At 42.4% G+C, this 21,717-nt stretch overlaps 1 protein-coding gene across 1 annotated transcript in view; it reads right to left on the bottom strand.

Moving 5' to 3' along the window:
- Window positions 1-20,919, bottom strand: part of gas7b (growth arrest-specific 7b) — a 40,925-nt gene extending 20,006 nt beyond the window's left edge. The window contains exons 1-3 of the mRNA XM_083687182.1: window positions 20,601-20,919; window positions 6,339-6,456; window positions 8-88 (exon numbers count right to left, since the gene is read on the bottom strand). Of these exons, the coding sequence (XP_083543308.1) occupies window positions 8-88; window positions 6,339-6,456; window positions 20,601-20,780 (379 nt within the window). The 5' untranslated portion in view covers window positions 20,781-20,919. The remainder of the gene's footprint in view (window positions 1-7; window positions 89-6,338; window positions 6,457-20,600) is intronic.
- Window positions 20,920-21,717: the final 798 nt, after the last annotated feature.

Below are 21,717 nucleotides of genomic sequence, written 5' to 3' on the forward strand. Positions count from 1 at the left end.
TTAGTACCTGCAGGTAAGGAGTTCTTGTGTCTCAGGGGGGTATTGGGGGTCCCTGGTGCGCTGCTGGATGGTCTCTCCCATGTTGTCTCTGAAACGAAGGATGAAAAATAAAACACAAATTAAAAGCAGAATACAACTGGTTTATCCAAGATATCTAATAACCGTCATATTTGAGGGTCATTCCAAACTAGAATACACCAATGACAGAGGTCAAAGGTAAGGAACATGACCATCACACAAAATCTGTTGTGTTGCATAATATAAGTTATGTTATCATCTTGTGTTGACCGTTATGTTTACAATTTCTGTTTGATCTCCAACCAGATACTAATAAGGCTGAATTAGGGCCTGTAAGCTGTGCTCACAGAGAGACGTCCATGAGCCAGATGTACTCAGGACAAGCACATGTGAGGAGTTTGCACCTGCTATTTTCTCACAAGGAATGAAAGACAGCAACATAGCAAGAATGTGAAACTCTCTTTATTTACACTTGAAATCTTTGTCCTCTTTATCTTTATTTGACCTTTTGTTCTGCCTTCTATCTTCAATGTACTCTTGGAAGATAACAGGTGCAAACTTGTATAATAAGAAAGAGTATTTTGCACCTGTGTAAATGTTAAGTCTATCTCTTTGAGTCTGAGTCTTGGCTCCCTGCTTTAGGCCTGAACCCATTGGCTCCCTGCTTTAGGCCTGAACCCATTGGCTCCCTGCTTTAGGCCTGAACCCATTGGCTCCCTGCTTTAGACCTGAACCCATTGGCTCCCTGCTTTAGGCCTGAACCCACTAGCTGCCTGCTTTAGGCCTGAACCCATTGGCTCCCTGCTTTAGGCCTGAACCCACTAGCTGCCTGCTTTAGGCCTGAACCCATTGGCTCCCTGCTTTAGGCCTGAACCCACTAGCTGCCTGCTTTAGGCCTGAACCCATTGGCTCCCTGCTTTAGGCCTGAACCCATTGGCTCCCTGCTTTTAGCTCATCTGTCCCCATTTGACTCCAGCTGGAGGAAGTGAGAGAGCGAGGAGATGAAGAGAGGAAAGAGGATAATAAAAAGCGTGACTGACACACACCCTGATAGAAGGAGAATGACTGTTTCACTTAACTCCCATATTCAAATTCTCAGTACACATTAGAGCTCAATTACCCTTTACAGTCACAAGAGAAAGAATAGCCATTGAGCCAAGAGAGCTTTTATTTCATTTGTGTCTTTGGCCCGCGCTCTGATGTCTCCCTTTGCTAAGTAGGGGAGGAGAAGGAGCCAAAACCATCAGCTCAAATGACACGGATGGAGAGGATATCTGGCAGGCAGACTCAGGAACAGAGTCTGTCCCTTCACATCTGATGTATAACACCATCACAAACCCTTCATTAACAGGCCCTGCTGCCTCCACGGCTCTATGTTAGCTTGTCATAAGAAATGTAATATTATGAGAGAAATGGGATATTAATACAGATGAATATAGTATAATCTGTTTAGCTCTGGGGAATTGTATGTCACTGTATCCGCCTTCTCACCGGAGGTCTAGTAGTCACAATGACATCCAGAGGGACACTAGTCTCTGTAAGTGTCATTACACTATAAAATACATCAACAATATTCAATCAGATGTTCAATACAACTCATACTCTGTAGTCTGTTCTCCTCCACCACAGGCAGTTACCAGATGTGGTCTATTAGATGATTGCTACTTAAAGTCCCCAGGGCTGTTACCGAGGCAAGACTGACGGAATCGTCTGCAAGGTACGCTTCACCTAGATGTACTAGTACCCCTAAATTAGTTTAAAACTCTGGTGCAAAACTATGTTCAGGGATCATGTTGTTGTGCTGCTTGTATGTTTTTCTAATGTAATATTGACTACAGCTGCTCTGATCAAATAAAGATTAAATAAAATATGTACATATTGTGATAAGAAGGGTGGTTCAGAAGAGATTGCCAGGTCAACGCACAGTAGCATACAACTGATGCATTACTCCAGTGTAAAGCTTCAATTATCACAGTTAAATATGGCTCTCATTACTCACTATGACCTTATTAAGTCGTTATAATTTATAAGTCTAATCCAAAATTGGAAAATGAAGTGTTATTACCGTGAACAAAACAGTGAGGAACCTCCTCTATTTCCTATTACCATATAATTGCAACTGTGGCTTTTAAATCAAACAGGTGGGTTACTAAGCAACTGGCACCTGAATTAAGTCCCATTCACACTGAAATACCTCGGAATCTGGTGGGTTATTGGTGGGGAGGGTATGGTGTGAATGGTACCAACCCACTAAATTGCTGGGTAGAAATGTTGGTGTGAATAAGTACAAGGCAGAACCCCACTAATCTTGAACCCACTAATATCCTTGGTAACATTGGTGTGAATGGGACAGATGACAGTAATTATCTCCTTCAAATGAATGTAGACAGATGAGGCTTGGACTAGGCACAGCCTTCAGTACAGGCATGTGGCTATTTGGTAACATGTTGCATTGTATGCACTAACTAGGTTGTTACAGGTTACTTACCAGGGGAGGAATGGAGGTAGAATGGAGGTACAGTGGAGGTAGAAATCGGAGGACGGGCTCATTGTAGTGCATTACATCGCTTCCTCATTCCATTCCATGCATTACAATGAGCCCATCCTCTGATTTCTACCTCCACCAGCCTCCACTGGTACTGTACTTACATAGGTAGGCCTACAGTATGTACGGTGTGATGGTTTAGCTCCTCTTATTTAATTTTTACGTTTACTCCAAGTTATCGCTGCTAATGGAGGTGTCACAAGCTATTGACTGAAGAGGTTCACATATTTTTGCACACATGAAATCTGAGTTTTTATTAAATAAACCACTTTAGGTAAATAAACAAAGAAAATGTATCATATTTTTTTGTTTCTATCTTTTATTTGGAATGTCTTTATTACGAATTGGGGTTTAGATACAGATTTTATAAGTTAATTTTAATATTTTACACAAAAATAATGACCATCCCTGTAGGGTTCACAAACAGCACTGTATATGTATAATGAAAAGCTTGCTCATCCCATGCTGAACACTGCTTTCATCCATCAAGACAATTTATTTGAAATATTCCACTTAGCTGTAACGTGTCGGCCGTGTGTGTGATGAACAGGGATAATGAGTAATGGCCTAGTTAGGTCTGACAATACCCATCATTTATTCATCACCATATGACACTCCCCCCTGTCCCCCTGTGGCACAGCGTCTTTGTTAACTGCCTTCTGTTCTTTCCTCTTTTTATCAATTAAAAGTAGATGCTAAGTGGGATCCTTTGGACGACCCTCCCCTAACGCCTAACTGTAACCTAAACCCTTATCCTTACCCAAACCCTAACCGTAACCATAACCATAGAGTACACCTTTACCTAACCCTAATCCTTACGTTAACTGTTTTCTCAAATATCAGTGTAACAAATACTGTTTGTAAAGCTGCACATTCCAACTGACGTCCACTTAATACACTTAATACACTTCAACAGTCAACCAAATATAGTTAGTAGTAAAATCACACAGAGAGTCAGTGTAGGAGATGTATGGGCAATGTATGTGGTTGAAGATGTTTATAAAGCAACCCCCCGGACAGGGAGAGGATGTTAGAAAGCCACCAGTACAAACCACAGCACGCAACATCGCCCAGCAACACTGGGAGGACAACATCAAAGAAACAAACCATAACTCAGGGACAAGCGCTCACCCACACATGCAGTCCTGTTACCGTGACAACGCAGAAACATAATACACTTCACAGACACATGCACGCATACATGCAAACACACACACACACACGTAAACGCGTGCTTGCGCGCGCACACACACACACACACACACACACACACACACACACACAGGGGCACTACAGCATCTAATCTTGCTGAACTTTAAGTAGAGAGAGGGAGGTCCGGTTGAAATAACAGAGGTGCTATAAATAACCACTGTTTCAGTGAAATGTTATCAGATGGTTTTAGATTGTTTGGACAAGGTCCAGTTACAATGCTCTGCTGGGGAACTGCACAAGAGAGGGCTGTAATAATGATGATGTTGGAGGCTGTGTGTGGATTGTGCATTCATTATGCATCCATTTTCCAATTACTTGGGGAAAGTACAGAAAATAAGGCCTAGTGATTTTGAGTACCCTTGGAGAGCGATTTCGCAATTGCAGTGCCGGCAATAATCGCTTTAGTTTTGAGCTGGGACGACTGTTATACTGTAGCTGTGTGTTTCAATGCAAAAGTTATGAAAAATTGAGTGTTTTCCTCAAAGGAAATATGACAGTGTATATAAAATCTTGCACAAAAGAGAACAAGAACCATCAGACTACTCTCATCTCTCTGTGGCCCTCTGAAATCAGATAGCTGATTATCTTTTGAAGATATGCTTCTGCTCCAGAAAAAGCGAGACACAACTTACTCTGGTACACTCACTGAGGGATGAAATGAGGCCTTCAGGGAAATTACAAAGAAAAGTTAAGGGTTTGTGCCATTGCTTCAACCGTGTGGTACCCACATCTGTCCAAAAACAACCATCTTTTTAAATTTGTTTTGTTTTATCCGTTTCACATTTGCAAGTTAGCCAGAGATGTACATCTAGAGAGAGAGAGAGAGAGAGAGAGAGAGAGAGAGAGAGAGAGAGAGAGAGAGAGAGAGAGAGAGAGAGAGAGAGAGAGAGAGGGGAAGGAAGGAAGCATCTAAAGGAGCTACTGCTTTTCTGGTCTCGTGTCTGGGTGGAGTCCGAGGCTTGATTTAGATCCCTTCTCATGGCCAAGTCCAGACCACTGAGAACATGTGCCCCCTCAAAGTAGGATTCAGAAACCATGATCCCAGATATGATGGGAATGCCTTTGATGTTGGTTATAGGGTCATTTGGACATAAATTAACTGGTGTTAAGTTACTAAATAGCTACGTATCTCATTGAAGTGAGTTTTGGGATGTAAATCAATCAAGCCATACTGCCATTCTGATTGGTCTCTCCACCACAGCATTTGCAAAATACAACCTGGACTCTGCTCTACGTCTAATTCCTTCCATCCATTATCCCTCAAGTGTACGGCACTTACGCCAGTTGCTATGACGCCAAGAGCAGACACAATAACATCCTGAGGACATGTTCAATTCCGCGCCATCTTACTCTTGTCATTTTAAAGATTCCCAGCAAGTTCATTTGGGGTTAGTAAAGGATGATGTAGTGGTGTGTTTACAGAGGAGCACACAATGCACCGTTGTCCCAGTCCCAGTCCCAAGCTCCGTGTGTCTCAGTGCTGGGGACTGAGGAGAGACATAAGGCTGATTGTGTTGACAGAGATATCTGCTCTAAGCCTCTGATGTGTTCTCTCTCAAAGCCGTACCAGCTAGACGCCTCATTACTGAGGCCTCCTCTAGGGGCGTCAGGGTCGGACCCCTCAGCCTTCAGCTAAGACAGAGAGCCATGAGCAGAGCAGTGCTATGATACAGTAACACTCTGACAGACCTACTAAATGTATATTTACATGACATACTTTAACACATGCCATTTAGCAGACCCTTTTATCCTTAAAAGGGATAGTTCACTAGTTTACACTATATAGTCCGATGGTTCCTTACCCTAAAAGTAATCTATGGGCCAGGAGAAACTGTAATCAGTGGTTCACATTTGTTTAAATAGCCACGGCTAACTTCAGCTAACTTTAGCCTCCGCTTCAGCTAACTTGAACCAAATGTTGAACTTTGTCTATTACTCTAATGAGAGCATTAAACAAAGTTCAGCATTTGTGGCCAAATCCCCTCAAAGTAATGCCTACCAAGACAGGAAGTTAATTTGACTTGGTTTTGCCATGCAATGTTGAACTGTGTCTACTGCTCCCTTCTCCTAGCCCATGGACTACTTTCATGGTAAGGAACCATCTGACTATAATGTTTAAAGAAGTGAACTATCCCTTTAAAGCATGTTCTACCAACTGAGCCACACAGGATAGCATATCAGACACAGTCTCGTCAGACCATTGACATCACCTATTAAGTTGAATCAGTCTGTCTACAGAAAAAAGCATTCAGAGCCATATATGTGAATACTGTAATATGCACATTATTGGATTACAATAAAATATAAAGAAATAACAAGCACGGTATTCAGAGCATGTTACATCATAACCTCACTGGTCTAGATGCATCCTGTGGAAAATAACGTTGTTTATATGAGACAATGCAAGTCTTAATTGAAAACATTGTCTTATCAATAACATACAATTTTCCATGTAAACAATGTTAAATATTTTTCAATGGGGCAAGTTGGCTGTAAATTGTCTCTAAATCCATATGAATCAACATAGGTATACAATTTCCTGCTGTGCCACCAGTGTCCTTACCATTGCTGGAAGTGTTTACATAGTAGCGCCGCCCTTGTGGTGACATGTAGCACCGCCAGTGTTCGGGGAGGGGATCTCTGAGATCTTCAATGGGAAGTTGGCTCATTGAGGCTGTTTTCTGTAAAACAAAATAAGTCCATAAATGAATGAATAGGACAAGTAAGAATTATGAGCAACAAGGTCATCAGAGCATTGGGAGGATATCAAAATGAAATGTACAATATCATAGTTATTATTACTCTGTTCCTAAGTGTTTCTCATTTACATTGTTTTCTAACATACATTGGACCTTAGAAACCATACACAGTGGAACAGACTGCATGGATAGGAAGAAAGACAATGTATTTCCACACAAACACACACGCACACATGCGCGCGCACACACACACACACACACACAGCACTCAGTTTTCACATGAAACTGTTTACTGAGTTTCACAACCATTGTGACCAATGACATCACTGCTAAAAAGGCTGAATTATACAGTATTGCAATTCAAAAAACAACAAACTGGAAGACTAGGTCTGCTCTTGGCCTGGCCTCACAGAACTGAGTGAATGTGAACATGCTGACTAACACAGGAGAGAGAGAGAGAGAGAGAGGGAGAGAGAGGGAGAGAGAGGGAGGGAGAGAGAGAGAGAGAGAGAGAGAGAGAGAGAGAGAGGGAGAGAGAGAGAGAGTGTGTAGCCAACTCCAGACAGCTGCTGTTGATTAGCCACATGAATACAACATGCCTGGACAACAGGCCAAGGCCGTTGTTACATTGTGATGATATGCTATTGTGCTGCTTGGGAAAACCAGATGAAAATTCCACAACAATTACACGTTGTTATTGGAGTCTGTGCCAAGTCACTCAAGCGGCTCTAAGAGATTAGCTTAAGTGGGTGTAGACTGTACGAAACTTAATGCAGAGACAGAGGTGATTCTGGGCAGCTCTCAAGTCTATGCAGGTGAAGTTCTGTAACCCTCGGTTCACTGAGTCTAGTCGCTTACAACAGAGAACTAGGCTTGTGACACGCTGTTACTCTTCAGAAACCCCGTATGACGTATTGGGAAATCTTAATTTAAAGCACCCCTGATGATGTCACTCTCCCTCACATTGAAATACAGCAAATTCCTGCCCTCTCTGCGGTTCACTCAATAGATAGTAGCAGGGTTCGATGGAGGTTAACCTCAAGACCCCCCTTTTGAGAGCTGCATATGGTTGCCCTTAGAAACTCCTCCTCCCCACTGCCTTTCCACATTCACCATGTCGAGTTGATTGTGTACCCATATGCTTTTATTTATGTTAAGTGTTTTGTAATTGTGTTTGGTCTTTGTATAGTGTATGTATCATGTGGTGAGACCTTGATGAAAATGCACTTTAAAACTAAATAAACTTGACACTTGGTTAAGTCATCATGGTGTCTCCAATCATAATTCCATTGTGTTGGTATGCTGGAACAGTGTGAGGGGGGACAGCGCCTAGCCTAGACGCATCATTGTTACGTCAGGGTAGTAAACCTCAGGGTGAAGCCAGAAATGGTCCTTGACAGATTAAATATCCTAAATATCTCTATTTAAACAAGATTAAATATCTTAAATATGTGTGTATGTAATACAGATACCATACTGTATCAACACACACCGCCACAATGCATCTCTTGATGCTGGGAATATAAACACAACCTCGCTGTGATGCTGAGGTAAACAAATAAACTTCTGCAAAGTCGATGATAAACAAGGCAAAACTGTAAGGGAGTACTGTATTCATATCACTGAAGACAGAAACGCTCACCCTCAAGTAACATTCTCTCTCTTTTGTCCCTCTCAGATTCAACCGAACTCGTTGCATTCTAGCCTTTCTCTGAGAGGAAAGGAGAGGAGAAATGAAGCCATGTCAACCCTGGGTGACTTATGACTGCTAGTAATTACACAGAGTCATCCAGCATTACAGCACTACTCTTCCTTTGATGGTCTCAGTGGTCGCTATTTATATTTGTCTACATCCGCCCTCGAAAAAATTGATTCCCTTAAATAGTCCTGCATTTTCCTCTGCTTATTAAGAAATAAAGGCAGGCATGTAACACAATGAAAACAACGTAAATAGGGATGCAGAAGCAGAAGCCAGCGTTATGTCAAACAACAATTGTCCAAGCGATTCCCAAAAATCACATGAACGGAATCACAGTGAGGGCCAAAATACAACTGAACTATCATGGAGAACAGGGGAGGCTGGTGGAGGCAGAAGTCGGAGACCGGGCTCATTGTAATGCTGCCTCCACCAGCCTCCCCTGATAAGAGAATAGGCCTACATTGATGTCAATGGGATATTTGTGAGATAATTCAAGTTTTGTAATGTAAGTGGCTCTGCATTTTTGATTCAGCCCATAGTGAATAAAGAAAAGGTATCCAGCAGCTGTTCAATCCTCTAGGGCCTGGTGCAGTGGTGTTCAGTGATTCTACATCAAAACCACAAGGGTCTGTTTTCTCCCAGCATGGGAGTATTTCATGTTGAGAAAACACACTCGTCAGTGAAAGTCACTGTCACCGAAACCCATTTCCTCTGGAAAAAAGAGACACCTGGGCATTTCTGCGCACTTCCTTTCAAATACTCGTTTCCTGACGGCTTCATTCTGACACACAGTCAACTGACACAATGCTATCCAGTATCAGCTGGGAATGCTTGCTCCAGGGGAGGCTGGTGGAGGTAGCAATCGGAGGACAGGCTCATTGTAATGCATGGAATGGAATGGTTCCATGCATTACAATGAGCCTATCCTCCAATTTCTACCTCCACCAGCCTCCCCTGGTTTGGTCACGTTTTCATTATCAGTAAAGTGATACCAGAGTATTGTTCTTCTCTAGCTATGTAGATATATTCCCCCAACGCAAAGAAAGATGGATGGGCTGTGTTTTGTCACGATGCACATACATGGCTATGAAATTCTTGGAGAGAAGGAGATCAATGGTTGACCAAGTTCACATATGGTCTGTCTCTGAGATTGCAATCTCTAATTCAGTTAAACCCACTGTCTTTGAACACCGTCAGTAAATCTGTCTTCGGACTATCACAGAAGCGCAAGTGCATGAGCTCTGTAAATTACGATAATCCCTTTGAGGACATGTTTTGAACCAGTAAGATCTCAACTAAAACCTTCCTTCCTGCCAGACACATTTTGGGATATTCTAATCACGTCCCTGGGCTATTGCACACAGTGACTCAAATGAGGCCATAGAATTCTGTGGAGTGCTTTCTGTGTAAAATATTTGTCATCGTTTAATTTTAGCAAATCACACAGGGGGAGGGTTTCGGGGGAGGTTTTGTGGGAGATGATTGATTGGTAAACCATAGCTGATTAAGACAATGGCTATGGGACCGGCAGTTTTTCCTGGTCTTTCTATTGAGTAAACGGAGGCCAAGTTTGACTAAATATGTGTGACTAAATGAGTACACCTTGGTGGTGGGAACGGAACTATGACAAGAACATGGAACCAGCTTGTCCTGGCATATGTAACATTAAATAATGCACCATTCCAGATGGTTAACCTTATAAACCCCAGACTGCCTGTGGCTGTGCATTCACAGGATGCCAGAACAGAACAGCCTCTGGTAGAGAAGCATATGGTTTCGGCAATGGCCTAGCACCACACACAACTACCATGGCCACTTTCAATAGCTGTCTGTCTGCTGCAGCCCCACTCAAGATGGCCGCCTTCTAGGGCCTGTGAAGAGTGTCTGTTAGTTGTTTTGATGAACAACTTCAAGCATATACAAATATTATCCACTCGGCTTTGATTCCAAAAAAACATAAACACGGATGTCCCTCAAGGCATTCCAGAATACAGCATCAATTCACCACAAGCGTCAAATGCAAACTGTTGCAAAAGCAGAGGTAATCTGGTCACCCAACCTTAGGAAAGCATGTCACAACTGACAGTAAAAACAAACATGTTTACTAGAGGAGCAGTCTATGCAGTGGAGGCTGGTGGAGGTGGACATCGGAGGACGGGCTCATTGTAATGCATGGAATGGAATGAGGAATGGTATTATTCCATTCCTCATTCCATTCCATGCATTACAATGAGCCCGTTCTCCAATGTCTACCTCCACCAGCCTCCCCTGAGTCCATGGTATGTATAGCACAACAGATAGGTCCCTGTGATGATTTCCCCCCAGTCATGTTTCCCACACCCAACACACAAGCAGCATCTCTTATTATGGAAAACTTTCCATTTCAGTGCCACTGGCTTCCTGCCTGGAAAGCCAGAAATAATTTGTCAAATTCCCCACGGAAAAATGTCTGTAAATACCCGTCTTGTGGCGGAGGTCAGTCAAAGTATGAAAATGATGTAAACCTTGGTGGTTACCCTTTCACCTGAGCTTTAATAGAATAACTCAGACCTCATGGGCAGAAAGATTATGCTCTCTTAGCTACACGGCTATTATGCAGATATTCATCCCACAAGTCCTAAAACTCTTTTAGACGTCTCAAAAGTTGTCTAAAATGGAGCCGAGTCTATTCCGTGCCATCTGATGTGTCGATCCCTTTATATACAGGATACAGTAGGCAACAAGTCAGCTGGAGTATATTGGACGACTGACTGTATCTGATAGGTAACTTTATTTGTATTGATCAGAGAGAATGTGACAGTCACTTGAACCAGTGACATCATGAAGACGGAGGGTTACTGGGTTGTGAAAGCATCACTACTGAGGCTTGTCCCCGCTTCACCAAGAATAGATGAAACATCAGAATGGGCTTGTAAAATCAGAACACCCAAGTTAACTATCCAGAATAGTTTCTTTCATGTCATATTAATGTCCCGAAGCAAAATAAAGATGATTTAAAAAGTTGCATAAGCAATTACTTCTTTGCATGTACAGAGCAGTTAACATTAACATGCTCTAATTTAGAGCAAGACCAAGGAATTAAGGTATCTGCTTTCTTAGAATGTGATTTTTTTTGGGAGTTCTCTTCAACTTTCAGCAGTGTTTGATATGGGTGTATTAGCGTTAGACAACATGAATAGGTGATTCATTGAATAGATATGTCACCGTCTGAGGTCCATTGGATTGTGAAATGGCGGGCGCCCACACATGACCTGTCTGGGGAGAAATGTGCAACCTTGTGGTCCAGTGGTAACAGAGGATTACTGAATGGTCCTACTCAAAAGCTTAGTCTGTCCTTATGCCTGAATGATTCACTGCCTCCTAACCTGTGGGTGTGTGTGTGTGTGTGTGTGTGTGTGTGTGTGTGTGTGTGTGTGTGTGTGTGTGTGTGTGTATGTGTGTGTATGTGTGTGTACGTGCGTGCGTGCATGTGTGCGTGTTTACAATATGTGTGAAAGTGAGTTTAGCCTGTCCTACAGTGACCCCAAAATAAACATCTGGACGTGGGATGACGGGGGGGCTCTGGGGGTCAAGGTCTGTGAAACCAACTGTCTTGATCCTGTTGGCCAGAGATGGAGAGAGCAAGGGACAACAAGCTATAACAGTGATGGAAAGTGTCCTGTAATGGCGGACTTGGCAGTACTGTACAGGGACAACAAACCAGACCAGCTCTGATATCATGTTCGTTCATACCAGTGTGGACAAAACCACTAAAGCAAGACTGAGGTCGCAAGCAACGTTGGCAACGTTTTAGGGAATTTCGAAAATCGAAATTGTGACTTTTCCATTTGGCAAATATTTAGTGTGTCCTGGCTCGAAGCATAGGCATTGTGAACACAGACCACCAAGTCCAAAAGAGTGCCGCTGCATATCTTTATCACAAACACACACACACACACACATTTTGATGAAGAAACACACGCATAGACACACGCATAGAACATATAGATTAGGTCTCACAGTCATGACTCACGATGGATTACAAAAATAGTAGGTAGGTAGTACACACTGTCTCTGTTTACTTAATCTCTCCCACTGCCTCCCTCCCTCCCTCCCTCCCTCCTTCCGTCCTTCCCTCTCCCACCCTGTACTGTCAGCAGATCTAGAGTAGAGGAGCAGAGGTGTGACTGGCAGGGGAAGTGTCTGTTTCCTATTATTCCCTAATAAATACCTCTGCTTTACCTCCCTGTATCAACACCATCATATGTGACACACCCTGGGTCACTTTCCCCAAGCTCTCTCTAACACGTTTCACTATTCACGGTTGATGTTACTATCCATGCTTAAATTAACCAGCAGTCACAATTAGAAGGACTGGTGATGTATTGTATTGTCTCATTCATCACTATTAGTCAACATGGATTGCTTTGTCAGGGTGAGTCAGCTGTGTGAAAAGCAAAAATACAGACACATACGCACACACGCACACATCCATGCACACACACACACACACACACACACACACACACACACACACACACACACACACACACACACACACCCACACACACACACACACACACACCACAACAGCATATGAGCTCTTTACAACCTATCATCACCCCTATAACAATAGATCCCAATGGAGAATTTAAAAGCCAGCTAACTGCTCTTGCTCATGAGTTATGAGGGAGAGGAGGAGAAAGTTCCCAAACACTCTGAGATCACTCAGCGACTGGCGGGGCCTCTCAGGGTGTGAGAAATACAACCAGGGAGAAACTTCTCACACACGTTTGGGAACTAATTACTACCGTGAGCCTCACAGAGGCAAGTGTAAGGATGTGGAAAGAGTGAGCTGAATGGCCAGGAGAAAGCATACGCGTGAGAGACAGAGAGAAAGACAGAGAGAGAGAGAGAGAGAGAGAGAGAGAGAGAGAGAGAGACAGAGAGAAAGACAGAGAGAGAGAGAGAGAGAGCTCTGAAGCTATGGGGGCTGCACCAGACATCTTTATTTGGGAGACGTTGTTTTGGTTTTCGGCAGATGTGGGAGCCTGAAGCCACATACCCGGATGGAGACAGACACTTACATGCGCGGGCACGTACATATACACACACACACACACGCACACACACACACACACACACAATGAAGCATAGAGAAGACAATAGAAGACAGTATGTGTGTGTGTGTGTGTGTGTGTGTGTGTGTGTGTGTGTGTGTGTGTGTGTGTGTGTGTGTGTGTGTGTGTTCGCAGGATTGCTCCCTAGGAGCAACAAAGCCTGTTTTGTCCTCCGCCCCCTCCAGTTTATGTGGATTGCACAAGTCCTGTACGTCTCACTGTCATTTCTCAAGTCTCCTTCTTTAGCACTAATACAACCCTAAAGCCTTCCTCCAGTCAGTTTCATTTCAGGATTTTTAACCATTCCTGAGCACCTAATAAGCCATTGTGTGCATACATTTTTAAGAAAAATTGTCAATAAATAAATTTTATGATTTATTTTCCTGAGCCTCTATTTCGCTTGGAAATGCGCAGTCTGCCGTAGTGGGTGTGTTCGGATAACAGAGAAAAATAAATACAGAACAACCGTAACAGATTACAGAGCAGGACTGACACGAGACACTGAATTACAGTTAAATTCAATAATTGAATTACAGTTACAAGTTGAACAGGTCTACTGATGTTTATGCTCATCCTAGACAGCGTACTGATCTAATCTAGAAAGGGTTGATTGTTCAGGTATGGCACAGGGGAGGCTAGTTTGACACCATTCCAAGAATTACACCGAGCCTGTCCTTCGATTTCTGCCTCCACCAGCCTCCCCCAACGACCTAAGCGGTGACGTGTGAACGACTACTTACTACACTATCAAACTGTGGTTCAACTCCAACATCTCCATAGAACTACCTGGAACATGAACTGGAACATGAGCTGGAAACTTAATGGACAATAAATAATCTATCTATCTACTGTATCTGTCTATCTATCTATCTATCTGAGTAGATACCATAGTAAATCATACCATTTAGTAGTAAGTGAAACGAAGGGTCACACTTTACAAAGTTGCACAGACATCATGTTGTTGCATTAAACTTGATGTAATTACATGTAATTACACAGTAACTACTGCACTACTACTAGTAACTCATCTCCATACATTATGAATCCATCATTGTTTCACATACTTGGTACCTTATTTGTACAACACGACATAAGGCTATCTTAATGGGAAATGTTGTCCAGTGAAGTGACCTAAGCAGGCATGGTCGTGTCATCAGCATTGGGAGTGGTTACAGACTTTTTCCCTTTTTTCACTTGTTCAAGGAAGCACCTGGTGTGGTGCTGGAGCAGCGTGTCGCCACAGCGGTCTGATCCGGGCATTCTTCACCAGGGATTATGCCAGTCCAAATTACCACAAACCCCTTTGATAGATACTCAAACAGTCCAGTCACAACAGATATACAGCTGGATAAGACAGCTGACAGACCACCAACGCTAGGCTTTAACGAGGGACGGAAAGTTATAGAAGTGGCACATGTTTTTAAGAGGGCTATGGTTTGATAATGTTGAGATACAGAATAAGGTGATAATTGATTCAAAGCAGACCATGTCTGCCTCTCTCTTATTTTTGACAATAGAAAAACGTCTGCCTCACACTGTAAGTAGAGAACCAGACACCTAAAGAGGCAGAATGGCTTTAGTCAGTGTTAAGGAGTCATAGGGGACTCCAGATGGCCACTCACAGGGCCCAGCTGCAGGGTTCATATTTCACATTCACTGCCCACATTAATATTTCAACACGTACTGTATGAGGGTGCCCTGATTTGTTATGGGAGTGCCCAGCACCCCCAGGCACCCCAATAATTCAAACCCTGCCAGTTGTCGAGCTTCCATTTGTACTATAACAATGTGTTTCAGTAAACTAGTATGTAACATTGAAGCTTTCTAAAAGTTTCCTACTGGTTGTAATGACAATGTGTAATCAGGGAATAATATATTTAGTTTCCGAACACTGTTTTGGTCCGGAAAAAGCATTTTCTAAAATGGAGTGTTCTACCCAACACTCGGTTTGCTATAAACATGTTGTTACTGCTAGGGGTGTTCTAGGGGAGTGGACTCACCCATTTTTGCCTTTCTATCTCTGGTGGCTCCCAAATCGAATGCATACAGGTATATGCAGTCTTTAGCTCAGTTGGCTAATGATGTGGTGTTACGAAAAGCGGATGGAACAGTCCACTCTCTATGAAAAATAATGTTTGTGTGTTTGATACATGCTCACATATGCACACAATGGTTGGCCAGGTGATGTCATGCTGTTGTGACAGTCAAGTCAGTGTCAATAACCAAACATGCCTGCTGTGTCTGGACAGACACAAACTGGAGAAACGAGGATGACTATGAGTGTATGTGACACTGGGCTAAGGGGGAGATGAATGCAGTATGTCGTTCCCATAGCAACTAATTTAATAATAACGGAATAATAATAATATCATTACACAGAGTCTGCATAACACATTGAATTACAGGGGAGGCTGGTGGAGGTAGAAATCTGAGGACAGGCTCATTGTAATGCATGGAATGGAATGAGGAATTGTATTAAACACGTGTTGAATTACATTCCAAACCATGTGACTTGGTCTGATGTGAATTGATTGGTAGAGAGAGCCAGGCTAACATGCACTTCTGACAGGACAAGCGCAGCGGGCGCAGGAAATGTGGCAGAGGCATTTACAGGAAGTAAACCACTTCATTTGAAGGACTATGACATTACAATACGGTGCCAGGCTTGATCAGCTTGTCGAGTCAAAATGGTGTTCAGAATCAGAATCAGAATTCTTTTATTTGGCCAAGTATATTTGCACATACAGGAAATTGACTTGGTGAGGTTGGTGCATGGACATAAAAAACAAATAGCAAATATTGACAAGAAATTTACAAAATAGCAAAGTATTAACAAAATAGCAATAACAAATTTACAAATTTACAAAAAAGAGCAGCAGAACAATACATCTTGTAGGCTGTGTGAGACTAAATGGCAATGAGGCTAGAGGCTGTGAAATGGTTGTGTGGCATGTACACTATAAATTAGAATAATTTTTAAATAATTATAAATTACACTGTCAGTTCATTGTTTGTGTGACAGGGTCGGGGGGGGGGGGGGGGTCCCAGAGTCAGTGAGAGAGTCAGTTGTGGTTATAATGGGGCGCTGACAACTAACGGGGTGTGTAACTGTCATCTGGAAAATGTTCATGACTCATCTGCTTGTAATTTGGACCAATCAAATTAGTTGTGCTTTGGAGAGCAATTTCCATTGGATGACGGCAATGTGTCATCATTAGCACTTCTATTCACCTTTCACTTCCCTTTGTCTCTCATCCTTCCTCTCTAGTTCTTCCACATTAAGTTTGGTTGATCAGCAATCATTTGACATGATTCAGTGACATGACTCACAAGGCCCTGGTCCTGTTTCCCGCTTTGGTTGTCACAACCACCAAAATAACATCTGCTCTGCCCTCATTGGATTGGACAGGTTCTGGAAGGTTTTGTTGGTTGGAGGTTGTGTTGGTCGGGCCACGTCCGGTCTACCATGTCCCTAGTAATTACTAAGCAGCAATAAGGGCTATTTCACAGACCCATATTGAGCCTATTACTGGACCGAAAAGCATGATCAGTATAGTCTCCATTGAAATGGATTTTAGTCTAGGGGAATGGTTCATTTGGGTCCATGCAACTGCCTCCCTGAGTCATATATAGAGACTATACAACAGCAAATAGCAAAACAGACTAATCATACCGAAACAGACTAATCTTCTCAGTAACTTTGCTGATATAGACGTTTGTTGTGGTTACATTTACCACACTATCCTAAATCTCTAATACTGTATAATTTCCAAAGACTTAACCACGTTTTTTTCTCTCCAACAATTAGTCAGCTTAAAGTCAAATTAAACCAAAGAGGAAGGACCAGAAGCAGTCCGCCAACCAAAAACTGTTTGGGTTTTTACACACTTTACAGGGCCAACCCAAACCATAATGTGCTGGCTCTGATATTTTCCTTTCACATTGTCCTTTCCAGCACTGTTTTAGCAACTACGGTGGATGCATAACCAGACCAGCCTAGTACAGCTCAGCTTGGCTTGACTTGGTCCAGCTCTGTAGTGTGAATTAGGGTTATCTGTTTAGTTCTCTACAAATGTTCCTATTTTATCTTTTATTTTATGCAGTTTGAGATTATTCTTGTATAATTAAAAGCAATTTATAAATGTAATACATTATAATTATTATTATTATGATTATCATTAATCTGTACTATGGATGCCTCAATGTATAAGCAATAGGATGGCATTCAATATTCCCTTTGCTCAGCAACTGACAGAACCTTGCTCAAAAGTGATTATGTTTCTCATTATTATTTGCGATTTCTTGAAAATAAAAATGTATACAATTAAAAGTTATACAAGTGTCTGTGATGATTACCGTAACCAGCTTAAAATAAGTGTAAAATAAAAGTTTATACAATAAAAAAGTTGTACAAGTGTCTCCCATGATTACCGTAACAAACGGGTTGCATTTGTTTGTGTAAATAAAAGGAGAATCAAAGTGCAGAGGTTCCTAGGGAATGGATGGAAGTGATGAGGCGACGACAGGTTTTCTGTTGAATGATTCATCATGGTGTGGAGAAAAGAATGTTTGTAGAACAAAGCCTTGTTGCTGGAGATGACAATAGAGGGAGTCTCAGACATGGATCAAAGGCTTGCATTGTAAACCAGGCTCGCTACCAAAACACACTCCCCTTGACTGTGCTGTAATACACCTTAGCCTGAATGTCTAGTTTGACTAAGAACAATGTGTTTGTGTGTGTGTGTGTGTGTGTGTGTGTGTGTGTGTGTGTGTGTGTGTGTGTGTGTGTGTGTGTGTGTGTGTGTGTGTGTGTGTGTAGACAGTACTCCTCTATTTGGGTTAATATACCGGTATAATTGCTTGAGTGGTAGGAGGAGCTTTCCTTGACTAGATTGAATGGTTTACCAGCATGAGGAAGCAGCTGTGGTGGTAATGCCATTTTGTCCATGCCATTGTGTCATTCAAGAGCCACCTCAGCATATAAGTGGTAGTGTAGCACCAGTCATTGATTTGAACAGCCAGTTACTTTTTGTTTCTATGTAACAGTGTTCAAAATGATAAATGCTATCGCAACACTACTCTATGGTATTCAGGGACTCTATACTGCTTTCTGTTGATGGGAAGAACAATCTGTAAGTATTTTCCTGCAGACAGTCCTGCCGTTTGAGGAATAAAGGTAGATTTTCTGGTCAAACCTGTGATTTATGTGTGACAAGACTAATCTGAGTTTCCATTTGAATAGATGCCTCCGCATCCAGTTCCCTGTGAGGTGGTGGAACGGGTAGAGAGAGTAGGCTGTTGCAACACAGAATTTCAATGCCTGAGCATTGGCCAACATCCAGTACATATTAGCACCAAAGCAAAGTAAAGGTTGACCATAACCATAAAATCAGTGGAAGCCATTGGAGGCAGAAATCTGAGGACGGGCTCATTGTAATGAGGAAAAGGAATATGGTATGGTATCAAACACGTCTGCTTGATACCATTCCTCATTCTGTTCCATGCAATACAATGAGTCTGTCCTCCGATTTCTACCTCCACCAGCCTCCCCTGCCACAGATGTCGGATCAGATACTTACCCTGACCACAACATTAACATTAGTGGAAATGGATGATGAGATATCTGACCCAGGACCAGTGCTTAGGGGCACCTGATCCCACCTGGTAGACACATGCCCAGTATCAGTTCATGCTAACGCAAATATAAATAGCACCATTCTCACTACCACTTCTTCAAACAACTATATGAGTAATTTAAGTAAACACAGTATATCCTTCCTATACAGTATGTGTGCATACTACAGCCTCTGCCTTGAGGTCTCAACCATTATGGTACTTTATGCTACACACACACACACACACACACACACACACACACACACACACACACACACACACACACACACACACACACACACACACACACAGACACTCACATCACACTAAGGCTTGCGATACAGTAAATTCAACATAACAGTTTACAGATGTGGAGATAGTTTTCAGGGTAGATGAGGGTTTTAAACCGTTTTTCCTGTGGGCTGTGCTTATCAGATAACGCTAACCTTCCCACCCCTGTCCCCCATTCTCAGACTGACTGACCAACTGAAGGCTCCCTGCTTCCTCATTCCACAAACATTCCAATGGATTTCTCAGGTCCCCTGTCTGTCTGCATGATTGCACTGGGGCAGAGCACAGAGGAAGCACACTGCACTCTCACGGCAGGGTCAAACACACATCTCTCTCACTGTGGAGATGAGTACAGGGCTCACACCATGGGAGGCTGGTGGAGGTAAAAATCTGAGCATAGGCTCATTGTAATGCATGGAATAGAATGAAGAACGGTATCAAACACGTGTGTGTTCCATGCATTACAATGAGCCCGTCCTCCACTTTCTACCTCCACCAGCGTTACTAAGCAGCCAGTTCACATGGCTGCTTAGTAAACTCAGATACCCTGGAAGATACATTAATCACATTCAGAGTTGAGACGTACTTGACAAAGTGTCTCATAGATTCATCTTGTTCCCATCATCATTAATCACTGTTTTGTTGAAAAAGCTTGAATCTGTTGTCCAGGACATGAGAATGTGTCTTAAATCAGGCTGCAGTCAGCCAACACTGCATGCATTTAGTCAGGAAACAGCATCAATAACAGTTTGTTCTATCAGCTCTTGGCAAAGAGAAATGGACACACGGCCAACGTTCAACTCTCCAGTACCACTGCAACCTTGTGAATCACTTGATCAGAGATCAGAGATCCAGCTGGATGTGGATCTGTCTGGCTGGTACTGCTGGTACTCCAAATGATCAGTCAAACTAGCAGCCTTCAGCCAAACTACAGCAATAGCCTGATTATGTAGTGTCCCTGTAATGATTGAATGGGAATTGCTGCCGCTGGGCATGAACCAGAGACCCTGCATTTTCAGGTACAAGTACTGTATATACAGTATACTAGGGTAGTGACAGAAACATGGTACTGGTCATACAACACATGTCTGGAGAAGGGTATAGCTGTGTGTGTGTGTGTGTGTGTGTGTGTGTGTGTGTGTGTGTGTGTGTGTGTGTGTGTGTGTGTGTGTGTGTGTGACAAGTTATTTCTTTATATCTCACAAACGTATGCACAGTAAAGGTTGACAGCTGCCAACATGCCATTCGTTTTCGATGTAACCATTGAATATAGAGATTTCATTGTTTCCTTCAATTGAAACTTCATGTCACACATCATATCTGAATAAGGGACTACATGTTATGCACGTTACATAGGCTACATGTTGTTTAATGTACTACTATTATGATACAATTGTTGATTTAAGTGGACACAGACTTACCTCTAAAACCTGAACGTAACTTGAGGGAAACCATCCCGTTTCTCCATCCTTCTCACCTTCCCACCATCCACCAGGTAACGCCTGTATTATTTTAATAATGTCTCCCGTTTCGAAAGTCAAACCCTCTTGATGTTGGTCCCCGCTGAAGGCGTACAAACTTTTGCAGTAAGATCCAGACATCGCAAACTCTGGTTGTGTCTCCGGTCCGCCTCGCTATTCACACTGGTCCCCTCCTCGAGAAATGGGCTACAGTACTCGTTGGCTCGTTCAAGATAAGAGTTTGGAGTTTCTTGTAGAACTTGTTATGTTGATTAGATCATTGATGACATCAACATGTTAAAACACTTGCTTTGAATGTGTGAAAGTATCTCCAGTACTCAATACAACCCTGAACTCAGCGCAGATGCGCTCCGGTGAGCGTGTGTCTGTGTGTGTGTGTTTCTCCGTAGATGATGTGAACTCCCTTTTGAGAAGTCCACAGCCAAGTATGCGCTCCTTCAATTCAGACTGCGGTTTTGTGTGACATAACACGGTAATCGCTCGCACCCGTGTTTTGTGCAAGAATGTTGTGCGAACTAGTCATCGATTTAGTCACCGATTTCATCAGTGTTGGCTTTGACACTTTAAGAACACTTCATATCCGAGAAGTGATCATTTGAATTTCTGATAATGAGACTGTAAAATGTGGAATCACAACTTATTTTGATTAACATTCCTCCCAGCCTAAGCCTATTTAGCAAAACTCTCTCTTTCCCATGTATAGGAATACAGGCAAGTACTTACGACTATTGAATTTAATAAACAAATATTTAACTGTTACAAAGTGTATTCATAATCCAGCACTTGGGGGACCAGATGGAAGAAACTGCAAATATATATTAGACCACAAGACGGAGCCAGCAGACTGAAGGTACTGTAAGACATGCACAGACCTCCCATAATTGATTTAAATATAATCATACAGTACATACACAAACACAACATACTCATATTATATGAGTCTAATCATACAGTACATACACAAACACAACATACTCATATTATATGAGTCGAATAATACAGCACATACAGTTTTAAGCCAGGCATGCTAGGCAGAACATAACTCATACAAAACTCA

The sequence above is a fragment of the Argentina silus genome, assembly GCF_951799395.1.
Source record: "Argentina silus genome assembly, chromosome: 16".
Classification (NCBI taxonomy): domain Eukaryota; kingdom Metazoa; phylum Chordata; class Actinopteri; order Argentiniformes; family Argentinidae; genus Argentina; species Argentina silus.